Source organism: Xenopus laevis, chromosome 8S (assembly GCF_017654675.1).
Source record: "Xenopus laevis strain J_2021 chromosome 8S, Xenopus_laevis_v10.1, whole genome shotgun sequence".
Taxonomy (NCBI): domain Eukaryota; kingdom Metazoa; phylum Chordata; class Amphibia; order Anura; family Pipidae; genus Xenopus; species Xenopus laevis.
The window spans coordinates 98,673,164-98,697,784 of NC_054386.1; the positions used below are offsets into that span (position 1 = coordinate 98,673,164).

A 24,621-nucleotide genomic window follows, 5' to 3' on the forward strand; every position below is an offset into this window, starting at 1 on the left:
CTATAGTAGTGCTTATCTGTTATCTACTGTGTATCCTGTGCTTGAATGGCTGCCCCCATGGCTACACAGCAGCTTGTTTATATAAACTATAGTAGTACTTATCTGTTATCTACTGTGTGTCCTGTGCTTGAATGGCTGCACCCATAGCTACACAGCAGCTTGTTTATATAAACTATAGTAGTACTTATTTGTTATCTACTGTGTATCCTGTGCTTGAATGGCTGCCCCCATGGCTACACAGCAGCTTGTTTATATAAACTATAGTAGTACTTATCTGTTATCTACTGTGTATCCTGTGCTTGAATGGCTGCCCCCATGGCTACACAGCAGCTTGTTTATATAAACTATAGTAGTACTTATCTGTTATCTACTGTGTATCCTGTGCTTGAATGGCTGCCCCCATGGCTTACACAGCAGCTTGTTTATATAAACTATAGTAGTACTTATCTGTTATCTACTGTGTATCCTGTGCTTGAATGGCTGCCCCCATAGCTACACAGCAGCTTGTTTATATAAACTATAGTAGTACTTATCTGTTATCTACTGTGTATCCTGTGCTTGAATGGCTGCCCCCATGGCTACACTGCAGCTTGTTTATATCAACTATAGTAGTGCTTATCTGTTATCTACTGTGTATCCTGTGCTTGAATGGCTGCCCCCATGGCTACACAGCAGCTTGTTTATATAAACTATAGTAGTACTTATCTGTTATCTACTGTGTGTCCTGTGCTTGAATGGCTGCACCCATAGCTACACAGCAGCTTGTTTATATAAACTATAGTAGTGCTTATCTGTTATCTACTGTGTATCCTGTGCTTGAATGGCTGCCCCCATGGCTACACAGCAGCTTGTTTATATAAACTATAGTAGTACTTATCTGTTATCTACTGTGTGTCCTGTGCTTGAATGGCTGCACCCATAGCTACACAGCAGCTTGTTTATATAAACTATAGTAGTACTTATCTGTTATCTACTGTGTATCCTGTGCTTGAATGGCTGCCCCCATGGCTACACAGCAGCTTGTTTATATAAACTATAGTAGTACTTATCTGTTATCTACTGTGTATCCTGTGCTTGAATGGCTGCCCCCATGGCTACACAGCAGCTTGTTTATATAAACTATAGTAGTACTTATCTGTAATCTACTGTGTATCCTGTGCTTGAATGGCTGCCCCCATGGCTACACAGGCATGGCTTGTTTATATAAACTATAGTAGTGTTTCTGAAGTAAACACACCAGTTTTACCAGTTATATATTATATTTTCATTACTTTAGGACACTTTAATTTTTTGGTTTTACTGTTCCTTTAATGAACCAGTCTTTATCCCTCTGCCTGAGCTATGGGGAAAAAGAACTTGTACAATGCGGGTGCCCAGATCAAGTTATGGAAACCTATTTGGTTCTGCTGCTGCTGCTAAAGGTACTGGCAGTTGTACTAAAGGGGGTCAGTATTTTAGCACAGCCACAAAAACAGTAGTTTTTGAAGGTCTTTAGATATCCTTCAACTACAAATCCCAGCATTCTCAGAGAGTGGAAGATGCTAGGAATCTCACGCAGCCCATAGGTGACTGTAACCCCCTACAGATCCCAGGTGAGCTTAGTGATGCACAAGACAAGCAATACCACCTTCATCTCCCCCAGCCTTATCTCCTCTCCCCATCCTGTGCCTCCCAAGCTGGGAGCAGCAAAAGCCCTTGGCATCTATCACAGTGTCGACAAGACGCCAACAAAATGAAGTATTTGGAGCGATCCTGGTTAGTCAGCAGAATCCTGAGCTGTGTGCCGGGCTGGGGGGATAAATTGCTGCTTGTGGTTTCTGGCGGCGGGCGAAGAGAAGCAGCGCTTGATGGATGGGCAAGACTTAAAGAGCCTGTCCTGATGTATTAGATACGTGGCAGAGCCCTGGGAGGGAACGGATCTATACCTTGTTGCAAATCAGTCGGGCGCTTAACCCTCTTCCGGACAGTTCCTCTGACGTTATATGTCTGTAAAATGGTGCTAGGGACAAAATAAAACCCACTAAGGCTGGAGGAAAGGAGATTTCAGCAGCCATCAGCATAGGAAGGGGTTCTTTACTGAAAGGGAAGAAGCTGTGGAAGGTTTATGGCAATTCCAACCCTTAAGGGTCAGTCCAGGAGATTTAGTCGCCTCTTCTTCTGGGCGACAATCTCCCTGAACCGCCTTCGCGTGTCTTCCCATCCGCTATAATGAAAAGTCGCCTGCGCTAAAGCACACGCAACGCTTCCTTTTCCGAAGGTGACCGAAGTTTCCTCGTGAGGCAACTTCGGGCGACTTCAGAAAACAAAGTGACGCGTGTGCTTTAGCGCAGGCGACTTTTCATTATAGCAAACGGGAAGACACGCGAAGGCAGTTCAGGGAGATTGTCGCCCAGAAGAAGAGGCGATAAGTTGGCAGGCGACTAAATCTCCCCGAATCTGCTTTTTTGGACTGACCCTAATTGTTAACATAAACATGCATGGAATAGGGATGGGCGAATTTTTTTGCCTTGTTTCACTGCGAAAATGACGCCCATAGACTTGTAACGCGTCGTGCAGCAAAAAAATAGACATTAATGGGCTTCAGCGACATTTCGAAAAGCGAAACGAAATGGGTCAAATTCGCCCATCCCTAGCAGGGACGTTCTGCACAATCCTCTTGCTGCGCTGCCTCTGTATAGGATAAACATGGAATATAACGGGCCCCTTTATTTATTTTGAGTGTAAGCTCTGTGGGGCAGAGTATCTATTTAGGTAAACTCCATGTATATACTGTAATTATTTAGGCCATATCAGGAAAAGACAAATGCTGAATGTTATAGGTGTTTTATTGTCCTGTGGTGGAAATAAGAAAGGGATTATGGGAATCGACCATGGTTGGGTGTGTGACTATGGGGGAGATCCTCTGATACTTTAGGCCACTCTGTGTTCAGCCCTGATTTTGGGGCAAGGAGGTTCATATGAGAGTGATTAATCTTATCTGTATGTGATATATTGAGCTAATGAAAGCGTTTCTCCCTAGTGATGCCACTCGGTGGTGTAAGGACATTTACTTCCTTCATGATGTATCTTCTGTTCCTGAAAGAGGACAGGTAACTGGGGACTCTAAACCCCAGGCTCTGTGCTACATTCACATGATAACAAACAGCACGTTAACAAGGGAAGGATTCTTACTTCTCAGATTCCCCAGACCCAGGGCCAGGCCATCTTTGGTCCACTGTACGATGCCGGAGTAATTGAGCACCACGCATGTGAACACCACCTTCTGTCCGGCCACCACAGTCTGGTCAGTTGGTTCCTGGAGGAAACGTGGTTGGAGAGCTGAGGAAAAAATGAAGCGACATTCAGCAATACATACATTACAGCCTGAAATAAGAGAAAAAATTTGGTTAAACCAAGAGATGACTGAATGAGTAGTGAGTGCAGGGTAAGGTCTTCCATTAGCTGTGTAAGGGGCAAAGAATGAGAGAAAATATCCGGAGCACTCAATAGTGTAAGTTCCTATAGGCTAGTGTTTTAGTAACCTTTTTTGGATGGTCCTTGAGTATTCAGGAGCAATAAGGCTCAAGGACCGGACAGATCTCTCTCACACACACACTCCATCTGACCTTACTATATACCACAACATTACACAGCCACTGTACTCCATTGTATAAATAAATAGCCATTGGATACAATTGTTCTCTATGAGCACATCTGCACTTTATCATGTTCTTTATCATGTTCTTACTACTGTCATATCACAATGATACACCCATCATGTCTGACGTTTAGCATTATTTACTTAACATATTACATCTACTGAGTAAAATGAGAAATTACATATTACATCTACTGAGAAATGACAATAAACTCTTGACTTGACTCTCTTGGTATGAGGGACTTACTAAGTAGTTGTAATTCTACTCTGGAGTTGTAACCCACAGCAGTTACCTCTGATATGCCAGTTATAGTAAAAAAAATTGTGGGTACTTCCCTGGAGTAATGTTTACCCCTGTTTTGTGAATTTCCTGCCTCAACTGAACTTACAAGGCCATTATTTCCAATTGGCCCGGACCACAGAAGGCTCATGTATATGGCTGCTCATATGGAAGTGAGAGAGATATCCAGCCCTTGAGGAGAAGATTTTATCTCACCAGAGTCTGATTTTAACTGCTCCCCATCAAAAAAAAGAGCCCTGAACACTGTACTCATCAATTTATTTTCATTAATAATAACAAAATCTATTCTATAAACCACTGTAAAGTCCAAGAATATCATTGTAGATTTTTCTGGAGGTTAATTATCTCCCCTTAGAACCTTCATTTTACATAATATTACCAACCCATATACCAAATTGTATCTTCTTAGTTTCTGTGTTTCTGTACTCATGAAGAAAAGGGAGACAATTTGGTGTGTTTTGGGTTTCCTTTTGAAGGAGATAACTTAGTATAAGTAGAGTTCCCTCTTCAAGAAAACAACTTAGTATGGGTAGAGTCCCCTCTTCAAGGAGACAACTTAGTATAAGTAGAGTTCCCTCTCCAAGGAGACAACTTAGTATAAGTAGTGTTTCCTGTTCAAGGAGACAACTTATTATAAGTAGAGTTCCCTCTTCAAGGAGACAACTTATTATAAGTAGAGTTCCCTCTTCAAGGAGACAACTTAGTATAAGTAGAGTTCCCTCTCCAAGGAGACAACTTAGTATAAGTAGTGTTTCCTGTTCAAGGAGACAACTTATTATAAGTAGAGTTCCCTCTTCAAGGAGACAACTTATTATAAGTAGAGTTCCCTCTTCAAGGAGACAACTTAGTATAAGTAGAGTTTCCTCTTCAAGGAGACAGCTTAGTATAAGTAGAGTTCCCTCTTCAAGAAGTCAGCTCAGTATAAGTAGAGTTTCCTGTTCAAGGAGACAACTTAGTATACGTAGTGTTTCCTGTTCAAGGAGACAACTTAGTATAAGTAGAGTTCCCTCTTCAAGGAGTCAGCTCAGTATAAGTAGAGTTTCCTCTTGAAGAAGACAACTTAGTATACGTAGTGTTTCCTGTTCAAGGAGACAACTTAGTATAAGTAGAGTTCCCTCTTCAAGGAGACAACTTAGTATAAGTAAAGTTTCCTCTTGAAGGAGACAACTTAATATAAGTAGAGTTCCCTCTTCAAGGAGACAGGTTAGTATAAGTAGAGTTCCCTCATGAAAGAGACAACTTAGTATAAGTAGAGTTCATTCTTTGAAGAGACAACTTAGTATAAGTAAAGTTCCCTCTTCAAGGAGACAACTTAGTATAAGTTCCCTCTTCAAGTAGAATTCCCTCTTCAAGGAGACAACTTAGTATAAGTAGAGTTTCCTCTTGAAGGAGACAACTTAGTATAAGAACAATTTCCTCATGAATGAGACAACTTAGTATAAGTAGAGTTCCCTCTTCAAGGAGAGAACTTGATATGAGTCAAGTTTCCACTTTAAGAAGACATTGGTTATGTCTAGAGTTTCCTTTTTAAGAAAACAACCTTGGTATGGGTCGAGGTTTTGGTTTTCTATTCATCAACATAAACATGTACGAGTAGCACTTTCTCTACAACGCCAAATGCCTTGCAATTACTGACAAATTAACTTATCAATGTTGCTCGAGGTGTTATAATGCCAAATACACAAATATAAAATCAAAGAGCAGATGGTTGCCCCCAATGACCTTTGGCCTATACTATAGCCTCCCAGCATCTGTTTGAATTTATAAAGGCATCTTAGACTTGAATTTTTGCACCCCTCCCATAATAAAAAACAAAAACCATTATTATTCTACAGTACATTGAAATTGATGCTAAATCGATGGAGTGGTGTGACCAGTGCACATTGAAAGCCATTGCAAGTGTTTTACTCTTAACTGGTCTTCAAAGAATGAGTTTAACAAGCTCTGTGGACTTCCAGGTCCTTCCTAGGGACTTCCTAGTCCAACCTTGTGTTGGGTAGATCACAAATTCATTTATAATAATCTAAATTAATCTTACAAATTTACCCCCAATGGAATATTTATAATCTTAGCCCAGTCAGGAGGTCAAGGAGAAAAGCCAACCTCTGGTTGCTGGCGGTTGGTGGAGAATTGTTCAGCCGGGAAGACACAAGACATACGGGAAGGAGAAGCGAACGAGTTAAGTTGGGGGAAGCAGGTGTTATGGACTTGCAAAAACACGGCTGTCTATTATATCTCAATCTTTACTCAAGAGGCACCTGCTGAGATTGCACTGGAGTGAGAACCAGAATCGGAGGCACATGATGGACCTTCCTTCATGGAATATTAACCAGCACTGAATGAAGAGACATATTTGTAGCCAAATATTAGGGAACAACAGAGAAGCACACAGGCTCGAGGTGAAATATTGGTGAACTACACTGGTATCTTAGAGTAAGTGGAATTTTAAGATTTGCATTTTCCTTTCTTTGTGTCTTGCTTTTTAAAAACAGGGATGCTAGTTAAAATGGGGTCAATGGAGACAAAAGAGTAAGGGGTTAATATCCCCCCCTCGCCTGGTATTCCCTAACGAAGAGGTCAATTTGTAGCTTCACCAACTGGCAACCCGCGGGGAGTAATTGTCGTTAACTGTAGCACTAAACGCAGTCATTTTCCTCCCCCTCCCTTTTTATTTTCCAAACATTCAGGGCGATCAATATCTAGTCATGTTTTCAGCGAGCAGCACTTTGATTCAGCCTTTCGAGGTTTAGAAAAAAAGAATGCCCGGGGGCAAACATGATATCGATTTGGCTACGCCTGCCAATACCCTCCTGGGAATTCGACATTTACCACTGGGAAAATTAGGGCATAGATCGTCTGTGTGTGTCCCATAGAAATATGTTTGTTTTTGTACAGAAAGTAAGAAAAGGCAGCACTTTGTCTTATTTCACCTACACAAACAAACTCTTAAATATAAGTATAAGCACAATTCAGCAGGAACAGTCCCTAAGTATCCACATAGTCTGTACAGAGAGATCCCATAAAACTATGACAGCATAGGTATTCCTCTGTACTAAGCACAATTCAGCAGGAACAGTCCCTAAGTATCCACATAGTCTGTACAGAGAGATCCCATAAAACTATGACAGCATAGGTATTCCTCTGTACTAAGCACAATTCAGCAGGAACAGTCCCTAAGTTTGCTCATAGTCTGTACAGAGAGATCCCATAAAACTATGGCAGCATAGGTATTCCCTGTACTAAGCATAATTCAGCAGGAACAGCCCCTAAGTTTGCTCATAGTCTGTACAGAGAGATCCCATAAAACTATGGCAGCATAGGTATTCCCTGTACTAAGCACAATTCAGCAGGAACAGCCCCTAAATTTGCTCATAGTCTGTACAGAGAGATCCCATAAAACTATGGCAGCATAGGTATTCCCTGTACTAAGCACAATTCAGCAGGAACAGCCCCTAAATTTGCTCATAGTCTGTACAGAGAGATCCCATAAAACTATGGCAGCATAGGTATTCCCTGTACTAAGCACAATTCAGCAGGAACAGCCCCTAAATTTGCTCATAGTCTGTACAGAGAGATCCCATAAAACTATGGCAGCATAGGTATTCCCTGTACTAAGCACAATTCAGCAGGAACAGCCCCCTAAGTTTGCTCATAGTCTGTACAGAGAGATCCCATAAAACTATGGCAGCATAGGTATTCCCTGTACTAAGCACAATTCAGCAGGAACAGTCCCCTAAGTTTGCTCATAGTCTGTACAGAGAGATCCCATAAAACTATGGCAGCATAGGTATTCCCTGTACTAAGCACAATTCAGCAGGAACAGTCCCTAAGTTTGCTCATAGTCTGTACAGAGAGATCCCATAAAACTATGGCAGCATAGGTATTCCCTGTACTAAGCACAATTCAGCAGGAACAGCCCCTAAATTTGCTCATAGTCTGTACAGAGAGATCCCATAAAACTATGGCAGCATAGGTATTCCCCTGTACTAAGCACAATTCAGCAGGAACAGTCCCTAAGTTTGCTCATAGTCTGTACAGAGAGATCCCATAAAACTATGGCAGCATAGGTATTCCCCTGTACTAAGCACAATTCAGCAGGAACAGTCCCTAAGTTTGCTCATAGTCTGTACAGAGAGATCTCATAAAACTATGGCAGCATAGGTATTCCCCTGTACTAAGCACAATTCAGCAGGAACAGCCCCCTAAGTTTGCTCATAGTCTGTACAGAGAGATCTCATAAAACTATGGCAGCATAGGTATTCCCCTGTACTAAGCACAATTCAGCAGGAACAGTCCCCTAAGTTTGCTCATAGTCTGTACAGAGAGATCTCAAAAAACTATGGCAGCATAGGTATCCCCTGTACTAAGCACAATTCAGCAGGAACAGTCACCTAAATTTGCTCATAATCTGTGCAAAGAGATCCCATAAAACTAAGCCAGTATAGTAGATATTCTCCCACATATTATTAAAGGAAAACTATACCCCCCAAACAATGTAGGTCTCTATTAAAAGATACTGAGTAAAACAGCTCATGTGTAAAACCCTGCTTCATGTAAATGAACCATTATCATAATAATATACTTTTTTTAGTAGTATGTGCCATTGGGTAATCATAAATAGAAAATTGCCATTTTAAAAAATAAGGGCCTCCACCTGAGATCGTAAGATTCACTGTGCACACATACAAACCACATGTAAGGTCACATGAGCCAATTAACAGACAGAGTTCTGCCTTTTGCTTCCTCACTTCTTCCTGTTACAGTTAGAGCTGCAGTATTTCTGGTCAGGTGATCTCTTCCTGTTACAGTTAGAGCTGCAGTATTTCTGGTCAGGTGATCTCTGAGGCAGCACAGATAGAGTCAGGAAATGGTGGTTCAAGGCAAGAGATGTAAAAGGGCAATATTTATGTAAATATATATTCCAGTTTAGTAAGATTCTTTAATATGTCAATATGTCAAACTATCTGTTGCTTAAGTATTCATTTTGGATACTTATTTTTGGCCACCCTTCATCACTCCATATGTATTAGCCAGGGTGTTTTCCATCCAATTCTATAAGAAGCAGTGACTGTGGTATAACTAGAGTGCGCCGAACCCCCTGCAGATGCCTGGCGCACTCCAATCCCCATCCTCCCGCCCACTTCCCAACCCACCTCTGTCCCACCCACGTCCCACCTCCACCCCACCCAATCCCCGCCCCACTTCGCCCACTCCCACCCAACTTGTGTCTCCCTTCCTTGCCCCGATTAAAGAGAGCGGCTGGGGAGGAGGGGATTTTTTATTAGCTATAGGGTCGTCCTGCAACTGCGGGGTCTGATTCCTCTGTAGTTACGCCACTGTTTGTGGGCAGGAGCACCACCGGCAATACGTGGGCCACTGTGCTGCCGAGTTATGGATGAGATAAATTTTAATATTTTTGTTAAATATTTCCCAATCTAAGTCAATTCAATTAACTATAGTAATGGACGAATTTGTCCCATTTCGCTTCGCCACAATATTCGCGAATTTCCCGTGAAATTCGTGAAACGGGCGGCAAATTCGCAAGACACAAATTTTGACGCTGACGTTGAAATTGTCGGTGGCGTCAAAAAAAAAAACGCTGTAATTTTGCTAATTTATTCACTGGCGGCAAAACATTTTGCGCTTGGTGAATATATTCGCCCATCACTAATTAACTATACTAAATAAGGGGAGACAACACAGCGCAAACCGTGGGTCGAAATGCTGTGACGTACGGCCACGTAACACTCCGATTTTGTCAGCATTGCTTTTGGGTTACTTTCACGTAATTGTTACTTTTATTGTAGACTAGAGAGTGTAGTGAGTGGTGAGAATGCTTCTCGGAATCCCGTCTTTAATGGATCTGTAAAGCTTAATTATGTTTCCTTTGTATTTGCCTCATGGGAATATTAAGAAGAGGATATTTAATCATTTCCTGATTCATTGTTGTCCTTAGCTTCTGTAAAGATGGCCACACTTGTAGAGATTTTTACCTGTTTATACCATCCATGTCTGGGGCCACATTGGGCTGATCATATTGGGGGGTCTACAGGGACAAATTGGGCAAGGACCACATCATTGGCGTAACTAGATATTACTGGGCCCCACAGCAAATTATTTTTCAGGCCCCCAAAATGTTTAGAGGTTGACTTGTTTCTCCAATATTTATTAAAAATTGTATATGAATTAGGGCCTCATGGGGCCCCTATACCTCCTGGGCCCCCCTGCAGCCGCAGGGTCTGCTTCCTCTATAGTTACGCCCCTGGACCACATCAACTCACAAATGTGGCCCATGCTTGAATGAATTTCCGCAGTTGGATTGGGACAAAGCAGCAAAGTAGTTGGAGTGTAGCTGGGGGGTCTGGGGTTGACCATGTTTCGACAGCATGCGGGTAGGTCCAAGCAGCTAATGTTGGACAGCTTTAGGTGTTAAAGGATAAGTAAACCTTTGAAATAAGTGAATGTAAAATGATTAATTATTTATTTTCTTTTTATTCTAAGATATTAAGGGATACATGTACTGTTAATATGAATGAATTTTGTTACAACAGCTCCACCTGCTGGTCAGTATCCCACCAGTCTGACCACCAAGTAGTCAAGGAAGTTGTCAGGAGAGAGAAAGAGGCTGCTCTGATGTTCTTCTGCATAGGAAAGATTTGAGAAAGTCATGTCATTTTTTTCCTAAGCAGAAGAACATCAGAGCAGCCTCTTTCTCTCTCCTGACAACTTCCTTGACTACTTGGTGGTCAGACTGGTGGGAAACTGACTAGTAGGTGGCGCTGTTCATGAACAAAATTCATTCAAAAAATTCTCTGGTCCTCCCTTCTTCTGCTTCCCCTCTCCCACTTCGGCCCTCCCCTCTGCGGCTTCTCCTCCCCCACTCTGGCCCTCCCCTCTGCCGCTTCTCCTCACCCACTTCGGCCCTCCCCTCTGCCGCTTCTCCTTCCCCACTCTGGCCCTCCCCTTTGCCGCTTCTCCTCCCCCACTGTGGCCCTCCCCTCTGCTGCTTCTCCTCCCCCACTCTGGCCCTCCCCTCTGCCGCTTCCCCTCCCCACTGCCTCCCTCTGCCGCTTCTCCTCTCCACTACAGCCCTCCCCTCTGCCGCTGTCCCCCCTCGAAGTCAGGGGGGGGAACTTGCCAGGACCATCCCTAATTAAGTCCGGAAATCTTGTGCTTTTGAGTGATCTTTGACTATTAAATGCAGGCATTCTAATAAACAAGGCTTGCTATGAGTCCTGTAGAACTGGAACATGCAAGTTCTAGCTTTGAGATCTCATTAAAGCCTGACGGCAAACCCTAGAGTAGTAGAAAGGAATTTCCATGAACAGAATTGCTCCATAGAAGCCCCTTATGTAGCAACCAATGATCACAACATAAATAGACGGAGCGTTCCCTTCAGAAACCTCTGAGAATCTCGTTGTGTTCATGGAACAACAAACAATCCCTTCTATGACCCTATAGTCAAGAGCCACACAATACCTTGAGCTGTTCTCTACTTAAATGTTTTGCAATGCGCTGACCTGACCCCGTCTAAAGCAGTTGCTGGCGGATTCCGAGAAGAAAATTGATTTTCAAACTTAAAATAAAAGCCCTACACAAATACATTAAAAACAACTGCCACCGGCTTGATCTAATATGAGGAGGTTATAGAATGACATTTCCCCATACCTTTCTCTTCATTATGGTCTTTATTGCCTGGTGAGACTAACGGTGCCGGAACAATAAAATAGGATTCATCACCGAGGCAGAGCTGTGAGCATCTCTTAAGGATTGCTATGAGTCAACGGCAAAATAGATTTTAAATTAGAAAAGGCAAATCCTTCCCCCAGCCTGTAATGCTTCTTTCTCAACGAGAGTCAACAAGAGAAGAAGTAAGTTTGGCCAAATATTAACACTGTGGCACTGAAGGGAAACACATTAATGAAATGGATTGGCACCGTCATTATTCATTCTTCTGCCTTTACTGAGCTCACTTTCTTTGCTGTTATTGCTGGGGTTTTTGGGTAACTTACTGTTTTTGATGGGCAACACTATGATTGGTGGTCACAGTATCATAGTTACATAGTTACATAGTTAAATTGGGTTGAAAAAAGACAAAGTCCATCAAGTTCAACCCCTCCAAATGAAAACCCAGCCCCATACATACACCCCTCCCTACTTTTAATTAAAATTCTATATACCCATATCTATACTAACTATAGAGCTTAGTATCACAATAGCCTTTGCATTATGTCTGTCCAAAAAATCATCCAAGTCCCTCTTATAGTCATTAACTGAATCAGCATCACAACATCACCCGGCAGTGCATTCCCCAACCTCACTGTCCTGACTGTGATGAACCCCCTACTCTGTTCCTTTAAATGAAACTTCTTTTCCTCTAGCCTCTGGTACGTGATTCTCTTTATGGGTAAAAAGGTCCCGTGCTATTTGTCTATAATGTCCTCTAATGTACTTGTAAAGTCTAATCATGTCCCCTCACAAGCGCCTTTTTTCCAGAGAAAACAACCCCAACCTTGTCAGTCTCCCCTCATAATTTAACTCTTCCCTCCCTCTAACCAGTTTAGTTGCACTTAGTCTCTGCACTCTCTCCAGCTCATTTATATCCCTCTTAAGGACTGGAGTCCAAAACTGCCCCCATACTCCAGATGAGGCCTCACCAGGGACCTATAAAGAGACATAATTATGTTTTCATCCCTTGAGTTAATGCCCTTTTTTATACAAGACAGAACTTTATTTGCTTTAGTGGCCACAGAATGACACTGCCCAGAATTAGACAACTTGTTATCTACAAAGACCCCTAGACCCTTCTCATTTAAGGAAACTCCCAACACACTGCCATTTAATGTATAACAAACCATTGTTGGTTTTACAATACATTGTAATGCATATGGGTATATAGAATTTATGTGAGAGTAGGGAGGGGTGTGTGTATGGGGCTGGGTTTTCATTTGGAGGGGTTGAACTTGATGGACTTTGTCTTTTTTCAACGGAATTTAACTATGTAACTATGTAACTATGTAACTACGCATTTAACATTTGGCAGCTCCCCTTGGTTCATAAAGGTGGCCATACACGCGCCAATATTATGGTAGGAAACAAATTTTTGTAAAATATTACTCAAGTGTTTGGTGGGAGACCAGCTGATATCAGCAGAAGACTTGGATATCGGTTGGCTCTTTGATCAACCCAGACAGAAAATTTTGGGTGTCTTTGAAGGCATCTGAACATCTGAACATTATTAGTGCTAAATCGTCAGATACGAGTAGAATTCTATTGTTTCTATTTGCATATCTGACGATTCAGCAACGAAAGTTCTTTCTTGGAAAGCTATTTTCCAAGACAGATCATCATTTTTACATCTATGGTCACCTTAATTAGGGCTCACGTGTGATTTTTCAGCCTTCATTTACAGAACATCCTAATTAACCTTCAATCTGGACACCCAGGTGTATCTAGAGTTGTAAAAAAATTATACCTAAGCTGGGCCAAAAGGTAAGGGTGCAAGGCAGGTCCACAGCCTTCATCCCCCCTCCCCCCACTGCTCCTCAAGTAACCACCACATCCTCCTCCCCCGTTAATTTGTGCCTCCAGGGTTGGACTGGACCGGCAGCACACCAGGAAAAAACCCTGCTCCCACAGCTGCCCCATAAAGAGAAAAACACAATTTGTGGATCAGGAGCTACTTGAGCCATTAAGACCTTCTTTTATAAAAGAGTTACTTGTACTCTTGTGTCTCGTACAGTGAATATTTTAAAGAACCCTGATTCCCGTACCCCTCCTATTTGTCCTCTTCCTCTAGAGGACAACCAGTTTCCACACCGTGTCCCTCCTTATTCTCCAAGAGTCTCAGACGTTTCTCTTGGCTTTGAGGTTTGGGTTCTGAATCCCCCGAGAGAGTTACCTTTTGTTTTTCTTCCCAATCTCTTACTTATTCAAATCATCCTTGCTCTTTGTGTTCGCCATGTTCAGAGAGAGCACATATAAGACGAGAATCTCACCAGGGAGATAAGATGCAGATGAATGAAATGTTCTCAGTTTGGGCGGTCGACTACCAAGAGAATTTCCACCTTTCTCTGTTATCTTGCCGGAGAATCAGATTTTGCTAAATCGCCATACTTTCATTTCTGTAGGACTACCCTTTCTGTGCTGTTTCCACTGCTGAACAATTAGTGGAAAAGATATAAAAGCCACGGCTTAGACTTTGTGCCCAAACACAAGCCACTCTGACTTATCAAGTCCATAAACACCTGAATGGCTAACAGACAGCTGAGAGCAAAGTAGCCCATTAGGAAAGTCAACACATAAAAAGAAGAAAGTCTTCTTGGTGTTTGAGGACTAAGATGCAAAACCTTATTTGAGTTTCTTGTATGTTCAACTTTTATCACCCACACAATTATAAGTAACTGAAAGGTTTCACATGTAGACCACTGGTAAGGCCCCATCCAGGTCCGGACTGAGAATTAAAATAGGCCCTGGCATTTTAGGTACACAGAGGCCCAATCAGCCCACAAAGAGGCCCAAAAAGGCCCCACCAGCCCACTAAATACTTACTTTCTATGGCACTTTATAGCAGCCCCTCTGGCATTTGCCAGAACCCACAGATTGCCAGTCCGGGCCTGGCCCCATCTAGAATATGTCGTACAGTTTTGGTCTCCATCACTCAAACAGGACATTATTGTATTAGAGAGGGGACAGAGAAGGGCAACTAAGCTGGCAAATTGGGGATGTTCAAGCTGGAGAAGAGGCGCTTAAGGGGAGATATGATAACTATGTATAAATATATAAGGGGATCATATAATAATCTCTCTAATGATTTATTTACCAGTAGGTCTTTCCAGCTGACACAAGGTCACCCATTCTGATTAAAAGAAAAGAGGTTCCAGCTAAATATTGGGAAGGGGTTTGTTACAGTGAGAGCTGTGAAGATGTGGAATTGTCTCCCTGAATCAGTGGTACAGGCTGATACATTAGATAGGTACAAGGAAGGGTCGGATGCTTTATTCACCAGTAGCTCCTCCCAGCAGACAGGAGGGAGCCAATGAGATTAGAGGAGGGAAAGGGGTGTTACAGGGAGAGCTGGGAAGTGAATCAGTGGTACAGGCTGATACATTAGATAGGTACAAGGAAGGGTCGGATGCTTTATTCACCAGTAGCTCCTCCCAGCAGACAGGAGGGAGCCAATGAGATTAGAGGAGGGAAAGGGGTGTTACAGGGAGAGCTGGGAAGTGAATCAGTGGTACAGGCTGATACATTAGATAGGTATAAGAAGGGGTTGGATGGTGTTTAGCAAGTGAGGGAATACAGGGATATGGAAGATAGCTCATAGTACAAGTTCATCCAGGGACTGATCCCATTGCATCTTGGAGTCAGGAAGGATTTTTGTTCCCCCTGAGGCAAATTGGAGAGGCTTCAAATGTTTTTTGCCTTCCTCTGGATCAACTGGCAGTTAGGCAGGTTATATATAGACTTAAAAGTTTGTACTTGATGGACGTGTGTCTTTTTTCAACTTAATTACTATGTTACTATGTTACATAAAGAGCATCCTATTCACGCATTGATCTAATAGTGGTTCTGATCTAGGGTGAATCTGGAGTGGGGAGCAGTTAGGAGAGAGCAAGTAAGTCAAAAGCAAGTGATTTAGCAAGTGACAATCCAACAGGCAGTTTATAATTGGCAACAGCGATAAGGAGCAAGTGGGAAACACTGGACTAAGTAGCATACGTATTACTAGAATCGGGTCTTGAGCAACCCTATCCTAAACCAATGTAGATATTTAGACTACCACAGCTAAATTTAACCAACCATCAAAACCATTGTACATATGTATGTATATTTTTATTTGTAAAGCGCTCCTTGAGGGTAAAGCACTGTACAGCAGAACTATAAATTCATACAGGGTCATTGCAATAATAAATAGAGATAAGTACATAGTAAAATAGTGAGTAAGGTTGAAAGAAGACACATCCATCAAGTTAAACCTTTTAACTCTATTTTAACCTGCCTAAGTGCTAATTCAGGGGTGTCCAAAAGATAGACCTACCAGTAGACCTTTCATTGGTGATCTCAAGACACTGTCAACAAACAGCTTGACTAAATTACCCTTCTGTTTTAATCTTTTCATTCAGATATTTTTTCTGTTAAGGCTACATAAGAAATAGTTGTTTTTTTTAAATATAGTAATATAAATGCTCTTATAAACCAATATAATATTTAAGTAATATTTTCAATGGAACAGAATGCTAACAGTGATATTATGGATGTAGCTCATAAAGGGACAACATCACTAAAAATAGACCTGGCATTACTAACGTTTGGGCACCCCTGAGCCAGTTGATCCAGAGGAAGGTTAAAAACCCCATTTGAAGCCTCTCCAATTTGAATCAGAGGGGGAGAAATTCCTTCCTGACTCCAAAATGCAATGGGACCAGTCCCTGGATCAACGTGATCAAGAGGCTGCTCTGATGTTCTTCTGCTTAGGAAAGATTTGAGAGAGGTTTCTAATTTTATTCCTAAGCAGAAGAACATCAGCCTCTTTCTTTCTCCTGACAACTTCCTTGACTACTCGCTGGTCAGACTGGTGGGAAACTGACCAGCAGGTGGCGCTGTTGTAACAAAATTCATTCATATTAACAGCACATGTATCCCTTAATATCTTGGAATGAAAAAATAATGAATGTACATTGCAAAAGTGCTTAGAACAACACTCTCATCAGTTTTACATTCACTTATTTTAAAGGTTTACTTATCCTTTAAGGCCATATTAAAGGCCAACATGATCCTGTGCTACATTAAGAGATTACAGTCAGTTACAGAAATACCTCGATTTCAAACACCATAAGTAATGCAAAAGAACACAAAGTGACAAGCCGTGAAAATCGGCTTCCCACAGAGCCCAAACACCAGTTCCCCCACAGCAGATTCATATTATATATGCCCACAATCCCTAACTGCCAGCTGTGTATCTCAAGGCTGAATGTGACAGGGAGGCATGATGGTATACAGAACAAAAGCTTCCTGAGAAACAAAGGATGAACTGTGCAGCACTCAACATTAACTTGGGGAAATCATAAAAGCACACAGAAACCTGAGAAAAAAATATTTATTCCGCATATATCACAGTCAGATTTTGGGGGATTGTAGAGACGGCATCTGCTCTGGGTATTGGGCTGTCAGCTACAGAAGGGGCTCACTTGGTTTGTGATTGTACCCAGTTTAAATATGACTTGTTCTTACACTGTGCAAGGAATGAGAGTTATCTAACTGCACAGCAGAAATTCACAGTATGTTTAATTTAAGGTTATGTAGTAGTTAAATTATCAAAATGATGATAAGGATATTAGAAGTCACTGAGGGGTTGTTCTGTGACCATATAAAGACACAAGGCTGCAGGCTGAGTTATACAGGGAACTCTGAGTATCACTCATGTATTATAAGGGATAATGTACCCCCTACTGTAAATGATAAGGATATTAGAAGTCACTGAGGGGTTGTTCTGTGACCATATAAAGGCACAAGGCTGCAGGCTGAGTTATACAGGAAACCTTGAGTATCACTCATGTATTATAAGGGATAATGTACCCCCTACTGTAAATGATAAGGATATTAGAAGTCACTGAGGGGTTGTTCTGTGACCATATAAAGGCACAAGGCTGCAGGCTGAGTTATACAGGGAACTCTGAGTATCACTCATGTATTATAAGGGATAATGTACCCCCTACTGTAAATGATAAGGATATTAGAAGTCACTGAGGGGTTGTTCTGTGACCATATAAAGACACAAGGCTGCAGGCTGAGTTATACAGGGAACTCTGAGTATCAGTCATGTATTATAAGGGATAATGTACCCCCTACTGTAAATGATAAGGATATTAGAAGCCACTGAAGGGTTGTTCTGTGACCATATAAAGGCACAAGGCTGCAGGCTGAGTTATACAGGGAACTCTGAGTATCACTCATGTATTATAAGGGATAATGTACCCCCTACTGTAAATGATAAGGATATTAGAAGTCACTGAGGGGTTGTTCTGTGGCCATATAAAGGCACAAGGCTGCAGGCTGAGTTATACAGGGAACTCTGAGTATCACTCATGTATTATAAGGGATAATGTACCCCCTACTGTAAATGATAAGGATATTAGAAGTCACTGAGGGGTTGTTCTGTGACCATATAAAGGCACAAGGCTGCAGGCTGAGTTATACAGGGAACTCTGAGTATCACTCATGTATTATAAGGGATAATGTACCCCCTACTGTAAATGATAAGGATATTAGAAGTCACTGAGGGATTGTTCTGTGACCATATAAAGACACAAGGCTGCAGGCTGAGTTACACAGGGAACTCTGAGTATCACTCATGTATTATAAGGGATAATGTACCCCCTATTGTAAATGATAAGGATATTAGAAGTCACTGAGGGGTTGTTCTGTGACCATATAAAGACACAAGGCTGCAGGCTGAGTTATACAGGGAACTCTGAGTATCAGTCATGTATTATAAGGGATAATGTACCCCCTACTGTAAATGATAAGGATATTAGAAGCCACTGAAGGGTTGTTCTGTGACCATATAAAGGCACAAGGCTGCAGGCTGAGTTATACAGGGAACTCTGAGTATCACTCATGTATTATAAGGGATAATGTACCCCCTACTGTAAATGATAAGGATATTAGAAGTCACTGGGGGGTTGTTCTGTGACCATATAAAGACACAAGGCTGCAGGCTGAGTTATACAGGGAACTCTGAGTATCACTCATGTATTATAAGGGATAATGTACCCCCTACTGTAAATGATAAGGATATTAGAAGCCACTGAAGGGTTGTTCTGTGACCATATAAAGGCACAAGGCTGCAGGCTGAGTTATACAGGGAACTCTGAGTATCACTCATGTATTATAAGGGATAATGTACCCCCTACTGTAAATGATAAGGATATTAGAAGTCACTGGGGGGTTGTTCTGTGACCATATAAAGACACAAGGCTGCAGGCTGAGTTATACAGGGAACTCTGAGTATCACTCATGTATTATAAGGGATAAAAAAAAAAATCACTCCGAGTGCCATGCCGCCGGCGATTTACATTCTGTCCGGTGAGAAGGCAGTTCAGGGAGATTAGTCACCCGAAGAAGAGGCCATTTGTTGCAGGGCGACTAATCTCCCTGAATCTCCTCATGTGTCTCTGCCATTAGAAAAAACGTCCATTGACTTTAATGCATTTGGACAAAAAAGTCGCCATAAGAAAAAAACGCCCATTGACTTTAATGCATTTGGACACAAAAGTCGCCATAAGAAAAAATGGCTGTTAACTTTAATGCATTTGGACAAAAAATTAGCCATAAAAAAACACCCATTGACTTCAATGCATTTGGAGCGAGAAAGATTTTCGAGTTCGTAAAAAAATTGTCCTACTGGTGTCCAATACACCAATAGCTTTGCATAGCTGTAACAGTTTGGCCATGTTGCCTGACCATTGATTAAGTTATGGTCCCATTACGTGACCTCCATGGATTCAGGTACATCTGTCCAGTCTTCTCATGCATCTTCTTGGTGGGAAGACTGCCAGGGGCTTAAAAATAGAGGAAGCAGATCCTGCGGCTGCAGGAGGGCCCAGGAGGTATAGGGGCCCCATGAGGCCATAATTCATATCCAGTTTCAATAAATATTTGAGAATTTATAGATATTTTAGAGAGGTAGAGCACCTGGACCCCCTGTTAGTATTGGTACGTGTACCTTACCACTCACCATTTTTGCAATATTGGATTTTTTCCTAATCCCCTACCCCTGTAAAATTCAGATATTTTAGGGGCCTCAAAAATAATCTGTTATGGGGCCCGGTAATATCTAGTTATGCTTCTGACCAAAGATATTGGAATGTGTACTTCAGCATCAATCAAAGGGCTGGAGGTTAGGAAATATAGAAATATATAGTCTTAATGTTGCCCTCCTGCACCTCAAAACCCTTGTAAGAGTTGGAAAGTCAAAGCTCTGGAGACCACATTACCAGTATGCCGAGGACAGGGTGGTGGGTGAAGGATTAGATTCTGCCCGTTTTGGTGGACTGTGATTCACAAACAAGGAAACAATCATTTTGGATACTAGGCTGGAGAAAGGGATGGAGACAACCAGGCTCAGGAGAATAATGGTTGGGTAGAGAGCAGAATATCTTTGGGTTGAGAACAACAAGGCCTGAAGAATTCCTGGACACCTCTAGTTTCCAAAAGAAAAAGTCCTACCACTACTGACTTAAAGTGCTATAGGCTGGGTCATTATTGTGTTAGAACAGGTGGTGCATTCAGGATTCACCCCATTACATGGCTGAAGTCAGACACCACTGCCTTGGATAAAACCCACCTAAAAACAAACAACCCCAGACCAAAGAAGGCATTTTCAGGAAGCTGGTTCATACCTACGTAGAGCTGAGGTTTTGACAGATGTCAGCCCCACACCAATTCTTTCCATGCCGAGTCTGAGAGGAGATTACAACAGAGAGACAGAGGAGAATCGAGATATCCCAGAGAATGGAGGACGTGGCACGGAGAAGTTGATGACAAGGGGCAATTGATATAAAGAAAAACTAATTTGAATGGTAGGATTCTGCAGAGAAAGATACTGAAGGAGACACAATGAGCCGTGGTTAGAGAGAGGCAGATGGAAAATGGATCCACTAGATGGACAGAGAGAGGGTGAGAATAGCAGAGAAGGAGCTGTAGGGAAGTGTGAGAGACAGAATGCTCCACCCTCTTTATTTAATAAAATCCACTGGCTTTATCGGCAAAGAACTATATTAACGCTGTGTTGAGGGGCTTCAAATAAGGCTTTCAATTTTTCCTAAAGGCTTAAACATGAAGAAATAAAAAAGCTGCCAAGACATTTAAGGCTGAAATGGCTTTTGCTCTTTCAGACAGGCCTGGAATTGAGGCCAAAAAAATTAAATACAGTTTAATTAGCCGTTTAACCTGAGTCGCCGAGATCGTTTAACAGCCCGGGGCTTAGACTGGGCACATTGCATTGAGCTCACGATGGCCGAGTGTAATGCTTCCTGGCACCTACAGTACCCTGGCAACTTCTCTCTGCCACCTGCCCATTCCCTCCAGCACAGTGTAATGTGGAACCATAAAGCTGGTCCTTGATGGATACAGGAGGACAATATGGCGGCAGTAGGACCAGATGGCTCTGCATGACAAGGCTCATCTCCTTTACTCTACAGACAAAAAAATCCATCATTAGTGGGGTGCAGCTTTCCTAATCTGTCTGTAAGAATCGGATGGGAGCCTGTATGGTGAAGAGCCAGAGGTAAATACCCGTAAATAGCAGAACCAAGTCTTAAAGTTATGGTGAAGTAATACCAGATTTAATGAGACAAAATAACAAATCAGGTGCTCAATGAAAATGTGTAGTGTATAAAGTACCCCCTATTGTAAAATATAAGGAAATTTTAAGTCAACAAGGAGTTCCATGACCATATAAAAGCACCAGGCTGAAGGCCTTTTGAAGGTTTTTATACAGGTCATGGAACTCCGAGGTGACTTCTAATATCCTCATATTTTCCAACAAGGGGAACTTTATTTATTATAATACACAAGTTTTAGTGAGTCATGTGACAGAAATGACATCACTACTCACCGTTTATAACTGATGACATCACTAGTCACCATTTATTACTGAGGACATCACTACTCACTGTTTATAACTGATGACATTACTACTCACTGTTTATAACTGATGACATCACTAGTCACCATTTATAACTGAGGACATCACTACTCACTGTTTATAACTGATGACATTACTACTCACCGTTTATAACTGATGACATCACTAGTCACCATTTATAACTGAGGACATCACTACTCACTGTTTATAACTGATGACATCACTACTCACTGTTTATAACTGATGACATCACTACTCACTGTTTATAACTGATGACATTCCTCACCATTTAAAAGATATAATTTACAAGATATTCATGGCATTTGTGTATTATATAGTGAATAAAGTACCCCCTCTTGTAAAATATAAGGATATTATAAGTTACCGAGGAGTTTCATGACCATATAAAAACACGAGGCCGAAGGCCGAGTGTTTTTATACAGGTCATGGAACTCCGAGGTAACTTATAATATCCTCATATTTTACAACTGGGGGTACTTTATTAATTATAATACACAAATTTTAGTGAGTCATGTGACAGAAATTACATCACTACTCACCGTTTATTACTGATGACATCACTACTCACCGTTTATAAGGATATAATTTACAAGATATTCACAGCTTTTGTGTATTATAAAGAAATATACTAGCCAGTGACAGAAGGAATCGGCAGACATAAACAGAGTCCAGTGATCAGGCCAGAGGTCACAACCAATAATCCAATAAAAAGACTAGGAGGGGACAGGAGCACAGGAACAAGGCTGGGAATCAAGGAACAGTGGTAGGAAAAGGAATCTCGGAACAAGAATTAGCACGGGAAGATCAGGGCTAAGAAGCAAAATGACCAAGCAAGGAGCAAGGTCATGGGCAGGTTTATAAAGGGTCCAGATTATGGAACGACAAACCCATGGGACGAATGAAGTGGGTGGAGACAAGGGAGCAGACAGAAAATACAAATACAAAAGTAGGAGGATTGGTCAGGAGTAACCATGAAAGTGGCTCAACTCAGACGTGCAAAGTCCTAGAAACACACAACCCAGAGTTTGAATCCCAGCTGATCCTGCTGTACCCCTAAAACAGAAGTTCTCCGCATTCTATTATGCACCACTTTTTATGGAGCAGCTGCAACAACAGAACTGACCAATGAGCAGCCTCCATCTCTTGTTAGTGTAAAACTCAATGTGTCACCACAACTCACACACAAGAGAAGAATACACAATGAGCACAAAACCAGATCATGTACACAATAATTGTGTCCTTAGTGCTCTTTGACCCAAGCCCCAAGTTTGCCTCATTTATCTGTATGGAACAATAACAACTACACTGCACTAAATTTCTTAGCCTTTTGCAACCTGAACAATCTCAACCTGATAAGACTATAGCTTTTTTCCTAGGTCTCAGGCTCTCAGCCCTCTCTCCCATGTTTTCTCTACAAGCTTCTGCCTTCCCATCGATTTCATTGGCAGATTGGCAGATCGGAGGAGATACAACCAGTAGTATTTGGACATAATAGAATGAGTTAAGAGTCTTTCCTTGTTCCTGTCTCATTCCATGCATCAGGCTCCACAGCAAAGTCATTCCAACTAAAAGGGAACCTGTGTATTGACATCTCCCTTTCTGCAGGGCTGAATTATTTACACTTTACTCAGGACTGCGTGAAGTTGGTTTGCAGTGATTTATGGTGAACACTAAATATAAATACTCTGACCACACAAATGATATTTCCCAGACCAGACTTCTCTGAAAGGACAAATACACATGAAGGTTTGTGTCTAATGCAATGCTGAGTATAAGGCTATTGCGCTCATGATGAACATCAACCACATCTCATGAACAGTATCATCTATCTATCTATTATCTATCTATCTATCTATCTATTATCTATCTATCTATCTATCTATCTATCTATCTCTCTCTCTCTCTCTCTCTCTCTCTCTCTCTCTCTCTCTCTCTCTCTCTCTCTCTCTCTCTCTCTCTATCTATCTATCTATCTCTATCTATCTATCTATATATTATCTATCTATCTATCTATCATCTATCTTTGTTTTTCAAATGTCATATACGGTATGTGTCATTGGTTTTATGTGGATTTTATGTTGTTGCCAATGTAGAATCCATGTTGTTGGCAGGGGTAGGGTTAAAATGGGTGTTAGATATTACTTTAAATGTAAAATGTGTGCACATAAATTACTAGGTCACTTTTTTAGGTTGCTGCCAAAGCAGGTGGTACTATATTATTATTATTATTATAAATTATACCTTGCACCTGTGTGTTTCACAGAATTCTCCACCGATGCACATTTAGTTACAAGCAGGGGTTGTGTAAAGCAAATAATTAAGGCTAATTCTAATATATGTGTTTGTTGCCTCTTGTCTTCTGATATTCCTATAATTTATAGTAGGGCAAGGCATTATCCTGTATATTAAACTAGTTCCCTGACCTGTATAACTCAGCCTGCAGCCTTGTGCCTTTATATGGTCACAGAACAACCCCTCAGTGACTTCTAATATCCTTATCATTTACAGTAGGGGGTACATTATCCCTTATAATACATGAGTGATACTCAGAGTTCCCTGTATAACTCAGCCCGCAGCCTTGTGCCTTTATATGGTCACAGAACAACCCCTCAGTGACTTCTAATATCCTTATCATTTACAGTAGGGGGTACATTATCCCCTATAATACATGAGTGATACTCAGAGTTCCCTGTATAACTCAGCCTGCAGCCTTGTGCCTTTATATGGTCACAGAACAACCCCTCAGTGACTTCTAATATCCTTATCATTTACAGTAGGGGGTACATTATCCCTTATAATACATGAGTGATACTCAGAGTTCCCTGTATAACTCAGCCTGCAGCCTTGTGCCTTTATATGGTCACAGAACCCCTCAGTGACTTCTAATATCCTTATCATTTACAGTAGGGGGTACATTATCCCTTATAATACATGAGTGATACTCCGAGTTCCCTGTATAACTCAGCCTGCAGCCTTGTGCCTTTATATGGTCACAGAACAACCCCTCAGTGA

General features: G+C 41.6%; 1 protein-coding gene across 1 annotated transcript in view; it reads right to left on the reverse strand.

Moving 5' to 3' along the window:
* Positions 1-24,621, reverse strand: part of LOC108700606 (kin of IRRE-like protein 1) — a 165,902-nt gene that overhangs the window by 39,937 nt on the left and 101,344 nt on the right. The window contains exon 2 of the mRNA XM_041574484.1: positions 3,172-3,318. Coding sequence (XP_041430418.1) covers positions 3,172-3,318 — 147 coding nt within the window. The remainder of the gene's footprint in view (positions 1-3,171; positions 3,319-24,621) is intronic.